At 35.0% G+C, this 8,899-nt stretch overlaps 1 protein-coding gene across 1 annotated transcript; it reads right to left on the bottom strand.

Annotated features, from left to right (window-relative positions):
- Nucleotides 1-3,113: 3,113 nt before the first annotated feature.
- On the bottom strand, nucleotides 3,114-3,674 carry LOC114175251 (protein MAIN-LIKE 2-like). Its single transcript, XM_028060022.1, has 2 exons — nucleotides 3,651-3,674; nucleotides 3,114-3,497 (listed from the first exon to the last, which is right to left on the bottom strand). Exons 1-2 carry the CDS (start codon nucleotides 3,672-3,674, stop codon nucleotides 3,114-3,116), a joined length of 408 nt encoding a protein of 135 aa, XP_027915823.1.
- Between the last annotated feature and the right edge of the window lie 5,225 nt (nucleotides 3,675-8,899).

The raw sequence follows: 8,899 nt of genomic DNA, 5'->3' as shown, positions 1-8,899 counted from the left end.
GATGAACAACGTGTTTTCTTTTTTGTGACCATCATACGTGAAAAACTAAATGCATGAATATGAGTAGGAGTGGAAGTAGAGAAGTTGAGATAAGAAGAAAATTGTTTCCTCCCATCTTTCAAACTGTTTTTTTATTTTATTATTATTTTATTTTATTTTAATTTTTTATTTTTTATTTTAATTAAACAAAACGAAAAATAATTAATAATTAATAATATCTTTTTTAATCTAAAAAATAAAAAGCTTATTTTACTTAACTTTAAAAAACATAAATTAAAGAAACCTTTTTAATCCCTTTTTATTATTATTTAATTTTTTTTAAGATAATTTATTTTTATTCCTTTTAATTAACACTTATTTTTTGTTTTTTTTAAGCATTTTTATTCCTCTGAACGAAATTGGGTGTTGACAAGCATCATACATAATGGCTCCATCTTCTTTCAATGTGGTCTTCTGAAGTACAACTTATTGATGGATGTCATGCTTGGAACCCTATAGTTGAGCATACTTTCCGAGTCAAAATGTTGAATGTGCAATTCTCTGGTATGCGAAAGAGTTTTGGACTTTCACATTGGAACTTCACACCATCTTCACATTGCATCATTTGGCCATTGGAAAACAAGGCTACAAGATAGGAATTTGAATAGTTCTCTTGGGTGTTGATGCCAAAGTGTTCCATGTCAAACAATTGGATGTGTTGATATTTTGATAGTGGTTTGAGTTGGTTTGTTATGCAATAGCATAGTACAATAAGTTGTTTTTGGAGTTTATGTATTTATAAGGAAAGTAGTTGTAGGTCTTGCTATGGATTCAAATAAGGTTTACATGACCTGGTATCCCAATAAAGTGCACACATCTTATCATAGTGTCAGGTTACATGTGAAACCATTAATGAATTCATTGTGTACGACCATGTGTTGAAATATCTGTCAGCTTTTCAAGTGGTCAAATTATGTATCTTTATTCGCACATTATTCCAATAGCATTGACAAGTCTTGTCCAAATTGCAAGGTGAGAGTAAATTTCTGAATTAAATATCTTCCTTAGCACATTATAACAATGGTGATATAATAAATCAGCCTTGGCACCTCCCAATAAAGTTGACAAGTCTTTTCATAATTAAAAGGTGCAAGTGAGACCATTTATTTCAAATATGCATCAGCTTTTACAGTGGTCAAAGTAAATTTCTTAATTGGCACGTTATCCCAATTGAAGTATCTATCACCTTTTATAAAAGTAATATAATAAATCAGCTTTGGCACCTCCCAATAAAGTTGACAAGTCTTGTCATAATTAGAAGGTGCAAGTGAGCCATTTATTTCAAATATGCGCCAACTTTTACAGTGGTGAGAGTAAATTTCTGAATAGGCACGTTATCCCAATTGAAGTATTTGTCACCTTTTAGAAGAGTCATATAATAAATCAGCTTTGGCACCTCCCAATAAAGTTGACAAGTCTTGTCATAATTAGAAGGTGCAAGTGAGGCCATTTATTTCAAATATGCGTCAACTTTTACAATGGTCAAAGTAAATTTCTTAATTGGTACGTTATCCAATTGAAGTATCTGTCACCTTTTAGAAGTGTAATGTAATTAATCAGCTTTGGCACTTCCCAATAAAGTTGACAAGTCTTGTCATAATTAGAAAGTGCAAGTGAGGCCATTTATTTCAAAGATGAGCCAGCTTTTACAGTGGTGAGAGTAAATATTTTTCTTGTCACGCTATCCATGTGAAGGTAGTCATTTCTATTTAAGGTTCTAGTTCCTTAGTTTGAAAGTTGTTGAGTGCTCTAGTATAATAAGTAAAAATGATTTTATTTGAGGATTTGAATGCATATAATTCTTTTAATGTTGCTATTGATTTTGAAGATGGAAGGTTCTCCTTATGTAGAATTCCAAATGGGGTTACTCTTAACCATATGCGCATCATCATAAGAAGTCATTTGATGGGACTATTTGAGCCCCCACTAAGCCATCAGTGGTACCATGTCCCTCCTAAATTTGTTGCGGAAGGCATTAATGAGTTCCTTTTTGTAAGGAATGACGAAGATCTTCAACATGTCATTCAGTGGCACTCAATGATGGTCCCAACGGCAACAATATCTTTATGTTAACTTCATGAAAGTTGAGAAGTGTGACAACTTTGTACCTATTTAGTTTTTTTATATGTTTTAACATTGGTCTTTAAGATCATTGAACTTGTTGAGTTTATCTAAAGAAATTGTTGTTCGCTAGTTATCAATGAAGCATTTGGAATGATTAAATTTGTCCATTACTGATCTTCAAAATTGTGTTAAACATGGTAAACTCTTACAAACACATAAACACGACCTATTTCATATGTAATAAAATATTAAACTACATCTTTGTCCTTTTAATCACCGTAGTGGTGTCCAGTTCCACACTATGGTCGACACATGTTTCTGGTGGGGTTCCTCTTACGCACTTCAGGTCTAGATTCTTTTATGTGTGAAGGTTGTGGTTCGTGATCCTCCTCTGCTTGATGATCATAATGTGCAGGAGATGATGATGCTTCTGCATATGGATCATGGACGTAGATGATCAAGGTTGTTGGGTTCTTCATGGATCTCTTGTGATAGTTGAAACAAATTCAAGTTGTGCATGACGTCCATATCGTTTGGTCCCGATACGCTTCAACAACAATAATAAAGCCCAAACCCTCATAAGAACCCAAATAAACTACAACAATAATTGAAAATGTTAGTCATTCATTTAGAACCACTTATCGCTATACAAATGTTAAATGTTACCTGATTTTATTGCATGTGATTTATCCTTACCCGGTATCCCACTAAATCATTATGGGAGACATTTCTATAGTTTAGTACTCGACCGCCCCTCCATCGGCAAACTAGCGGGAAAGTTGGTGAAACTCTTAAAATGGGTGCAATAAAAGGCATCTGAAACCATGCTCATGATTGTAACAACGAAGCACATCCATCCATAGTCCTCGCACGTCCATCGGTTGCTTTGCACATCTTCCTATACAAGACAGCCAAACACGCTGAATCCCAACTATATCTTCTGGTTCTTCGAAGATTAGTCAAATAGTTCAAGTACATTAAATATACTTTATTTCCAATCTTATCGGGCATTAAAACCCTCCAATCAGCCCTAATATAAGAGCTCTAGCATGTGCATGAATGACCTCAATACTGAAATTTTCATCTATAGGCAACAAATTATCCCCTAACCATTTTAGTTTGATCATAAAACCGACAATCGATTCCCCCTTAATCGGTGCTATACCCAATAAGGTATCACACTTCTCGTCCCAATCCAACATAGTTAGACCAATGATAGGGGGTTCATCGACACAAAGCCCCAATTGAAGTAACACATCTTCCAAGTTTATGGTGCATTCTCTAGTTGGAAAATGAAATGTGTGTGTTTCAGGCCTCCACCTATCTACCAAAGCAGTCACTAAATCGTGGTCAACCTTTAGATTTCTCAATTTAGCCACACCGCCAAACCTTTCCTTCTTGTATTACAAGAACAATAGTTAGATGAGGTTCAGGCATAGAGTGACAGTAAGACGACACAATGCCCCCTTCCATGTCCTAAACAAAGAAGTAAAATATGTGAATATATAAAAACTTAGGTGTGTTAATAAGAAATGAAGTTGACATACCTGAGAAGAAATGTATGCAGCCATGTGCTCTTGTTGTCTTCATAGCAACATTTTGTTTAACTCTTTGTAGGTTTCTGTCGATAACAAGAATTGAAAACAACAACATTAAACATTTATAGACGATGCAAGACTTCACAAGGGAAAATTTAGTCATTGGATTACTCAAACGAATCACATCCCTTAGATTGAGGTTGGTGCATTGTCATGTCATTGGTCATTAATGTGAATCTAACAATTTGTCATGTGCAAAGACATTTACAGACTTCATCTTACACGTTATTTGCACAGCCTGATGCCGACTAAAGCTTCTATGAGGGTGACTACACAGTGCAGACATTTTTTCAGAAGTTGGACCCAAAGAACAAAAATTCGTGAATACCAAAAAATATTATTTATGTGAACAAAAATTAACCATACAATAGGTGCTTAGTAGTAAAAAAGGGTGGAGAATGAAGTAAAGCGAATGACTTTGTAAATTTTATTTGTGGTCTTAATGATGGGATAAATATATTATTTAAACTCAATTCTATAGTGTTTTATGCAATTAAACCAATGACATAAGTTTTAGATACGACAACAAATATTAATTCGTAGATAATGTCATCGAAAAACAAGTACTTAATACTTAAAGAAAAGTTCAATTAAATAGAAATACTTTGTTACATTGCACACACTGAAGTCATTAATGGAAATTAACTACTAATCATAAAGATTACTAAGCATATTATTGAGACCTCCCTACACACATAAAGAACTAAGCTTTAGTCATCGACATTATTGGCTGCAACTGAGTTTGTTGCATCAAAATTCTCACCTTCAGGAGGATGGAGGGTCACTGAAAGCTTCATTGGGAGATCATGTGGGAGTGGAAGGAAGAAGGCAATCATGTCGCGAACATCATCATTCGTAAGGAGCTTAATTGTTTCATTCTAGTCCCAGCATCCTAACACGAGCTTGTGAAATCATACATCTTTGACTCTTCTTCCCTGACTGCAACAAATACTAACGTTGTCCCAACTTAAGCAAGCAATCCTCAAGGAATTCAATGGTGCAACGTTAGCCGACTATGAAGTAGACTTACGTTACAGGTTAGCGATCTTCATATCGGGCGACCTTACACACTATCGATCTTGTACGATGTGTGGAGATGACGATGTTGAGTCTATTTTTTACATGGGAACAACAAAAGCATGTCATCTTCCAATTGAGATAATGGCCTTTATTACAACAGGGCATAACAATGCAATCCCTGACGAAGTTTATTTCGATTTTTCTAATAACTTCAACATGTCCTTCAACTTAGACAAAGGTTTATATTTTCTTATTTAAAGTATGTATTTTTATTTATGATGTTCTTCTTCATGAAATGTGTATGCAAGTTTTAATTTCAATGAATTTGAACTTACATAATGGGGGTGGTGAAATGCTAATCTCTTATAAAATGTAGTCAAGTCACATGCTAACATTAGAGGTCGTGTCAGTAACATGGGTTCATAATACTTTGTGTCAGTCATATGGATACATAAGAAGTCGTGTCAATCACATGAGTACATAAAAGCTTGTGTCACTCACATGATAACATTGACTCTCATGCAAGTCACATGTTCACATAATAGAAAGTGACATGATAATTTTAATTTCGGTATAAAAGACCACCACCACATTCTAAACTCACAATCTCAATCTTGCAATTTCTCTTTACTTTGAAAAATCATCAAAAATCATGTTAAACCACAACCTAAGATGGAAGGATCAATGTTTGTTTATGTATACGACGATGGAGAAATCATCAGTGACGCTCAAACTGGTGTCTACTTTGCATCTACAAAGACAATCATGATACGCATTCATAAAGGTTTCGGCTTCTCCAAACTTATTTGCATAATAATGGACAAGGCAAATAGAGATCCAAGGGATGGAGTTTCACTCATTCACTTTAAATTTCCAACTAAAGTTTGTGGCCAACATGTGACATACACAACCACTCAAATCCAAGATGACGATGACTTGGATGGCGCTTTCAACATGATACAGGTCACCCCAACTGTTACATCTATTGAACTCTGCACCACCTACAACTCAGGTACAAGACCTTCTGAAAATATTTCTTTAACACATTTTGATGCGCATCATCCACATCCAAACACTGAACCACAACAAGAACTATTTGACCTTAACACTATCTACCTAGGGGACTGGGGAAATGATATACAGTCATATACTCAACTACTAATCGATTCGTCTACCTCAAATATTTTTTAAACTCTCGCACATCACAACACCCAAAGGTTCTCTCCTCTCACTATCGTAGAAGTTGAAAACCTAGATCTACCTACAACATCCTTAGACGCGTTTATTGAAGATGAGGACAATATACTTTTTGACCAACATGATGACCATGACCAAACCCTAGATGTCCACCCCATACAACAACAACACCCTCACCCTCAGACACATGTCCCATATAACCCACAACAACACTTCGAATTATATGAAGAATACAACCAAACCTCATACCAGGAATTCCCAAACGCATATGACCATCACACAATGTTGCATGACAACTTTGAGCACGAAGTTGGTACACTAACCCAAGGAATGAGGTTCCAAACAAAGGAACAACTTCTAGATGCTTTAAATAGGTACCACATAACAAACCATTGCACCTAAAAAACCACACTCAAACACAACAAGGTTAAGGGTGCAATGTGTACAATAGGTGTGTCATTGGAAATGTCAAGCAATATTACGTACAAGGGACCAAGTGTGAGAAATTAGAAAGGTTGAAGATGTGCACACATATGCCACACAACGCATAACGCAAGACCATAGGCACCTGGGCTGAAGAATAATATCTCAACATGTAACACAAATGTTAGAGTCAGACCCATCCACACCAATTGCAACAATAATTTCTTCCATCCAATCCTCTATGGGATATAACACAACCTACAGAAAGGCATGGTTGGTGAAACAGCAAGCAATTGAAGATGTGTACGAAAATTGGGAACAATCTTACAACCGATTGTTGTGCCTACTACAAGTCATGCAAACTTATTTGCCTGGGTTTGTATACAAGTTGAAAACCAGTCCAATTACAAATGGGGAGGAGGTCCTAGAAAACCAACAACACTTTCGAAGAGTATTCTGGACATCCAAACCATGCATTGATGGCTTCCCATTTTGCAAACCAATATGCAAGTGGACGGAACCTTCCTTTACGAAAGGTATAGGGGCACCCTTCTTGTAGCTGTTGCACAAGATGGGTGAAATAGCATTTTCCCCATTGCATTTGCTATAGTAGAGGTTGAAACCGTCGAAGCTTGGTTGTTTTCCTTAAAAACCTAAGGACACACATTACGCCTCAACAAAATTTATGCTTAATGTTAGACTGCCACAATTCAATCAGTGCAACATTCAACAGATCCAATAGGGACTAGACTGAAGGGAACTACGTGCAGGTGTTTTGTATTCAACACATTGCACAAAAATTTAAAAAAGATTCAAGAATACAACTCTGAAAAAGGACCTCGTCAATATGGGTAAGTTGTTACATGTAAATTTGTCTTTTTCATTTTTTTGCCTGTTAATTATTCACACCCATTATTAGAAAATAATTTATTTTTATAATTATATTTGTAGTGTACGCATTGACGGAGTCACGCTGTAACTACTACTACAACATCATTAGAGAAGACAACCTAGAAGCAGCAGCTTGGGTAGACCAAATTCCAAGGGAGCAGTGGTGTCTTACATATGATCAAGGAAGAAGGTGGGGTCACGTAACAACAAATCTGGCTGAAGCAATAAATTATGTCCTGAAGAAGACAAAGAATTTGCCAATTTCATCCATAATATTGGCCACGTACACTAGGTGCAACACATACTTCACGAAAAGAGGTAGGCAAATAACTGCAATGATCAGTGTTGGTCATGTGTACTCTGAATATGCGACCAACTTCCTACAAGATGCGGACTCCAAGTCAAACACGCACCACACCATTGAATTTGATAGAAATACCACAAGATTCAAAGTGGATGAGATGGTGAATCCTAGAGAAGTACGTCCTACAGGAAAATTTGTAGTCAAATTAGATGAAAGGTGGTGCGATTGTGGAAAGTTTCAAAAAATACATCTACCATGTTCACATGTTATTGCAGCTTGCAAGCATGCACATCACGACTTCAGCATGTACATAAGTCTCCATTATAAGTTGGATGTCATCATGGAAGTATATGACAATTTATTTGGCAAGTTAAGACATGAAGAATATTGGCCATCATACCAAGGGCCACAGGTTTTGGCTCATCCTGCCACAAAAAGGAGCGAGAGGGGTCGTCCTAAATCAAGTAGAATTAGGACTGAGATGGACATTAAGGAAGGAAGACAATCAAGAAAGTGTTCCTATTGTAGAACTAGGGGACACACAAGAAATCATTGTCATCAGTGGCGAAACTTGGACAAAAAATTTGGGGGTGCCAAATTATATTATATATATATATATATATATATATATATATATATATAGTTAAAAAAATATCTTCATTTACTTTTCTCATTTCTTCTACTTAAAACAAGCACACATAATAAAAGAATTCAGAAAAATATGACTATCATTCATTATTATATCATAATACCAAACAATGAATACCATTTTAGATAAGTCCTTCGTACCTCATCAATTTTATTTGGTGAGTATTGTGAAATTTGAAGATAATTTTCCCGGATTGTGTTCTAATGAATTTTTAAATTCATTATATGTAACTCTAGGAACTTTAGATATTTGTTTTTAATTGTCTTGAATTTTTTGTTCTCATGAAATTTCTCAAGTTTAATTAACGTAGATGCAATTTTTTTCACCTTTATCAAAAACTTTCCTCCTTAAAAAAAATAATTCTTTTACTCTTTATTACAATCTTTCTAATATAAATTTATCATCTCTCCTGTATAAATTCAAAACTTTACCAAATTTACCATAGGCACAAAATCCCTAAATTTCATAATTAAAGATTATACTAATTTGGAAAAAATTATAAGTAGGGTTCATACCAATTTCATAAAAGAATCCCTAAAATCATAATTAGGGTTATACTAATTTGGGATAAACATCCTAAGAAGAATCATAAATCTAACATACATAAATCATTATAAGATATTAAGCTTGATATGTGAGAGATCATACGTAAATGTATATTTCAATGTCAATCTATGTGTTCTTCAACCTCTGTTTTCAATCTATCTCTTCATA

This window comes from Vigna unguiculata, chromosome 3 (assembly GCF_004118075.2).
Source record: "Vigna unguiculata cultivar IT97K-499-35 chromosome 3, ASM411807v1, whole genome shotgun sequence".
NCBI lineage: Eukaryota > Viridiplantae > Streptophyta > Magnoliopsida > Fabales > Fabaceae > Vigna > Vigna unguiculata.
The sequence above is the reverse complement of the archived record's forward strand: the minus strand, read 5'-3'. Positions and strand labels throughout refer to the sequence as shown.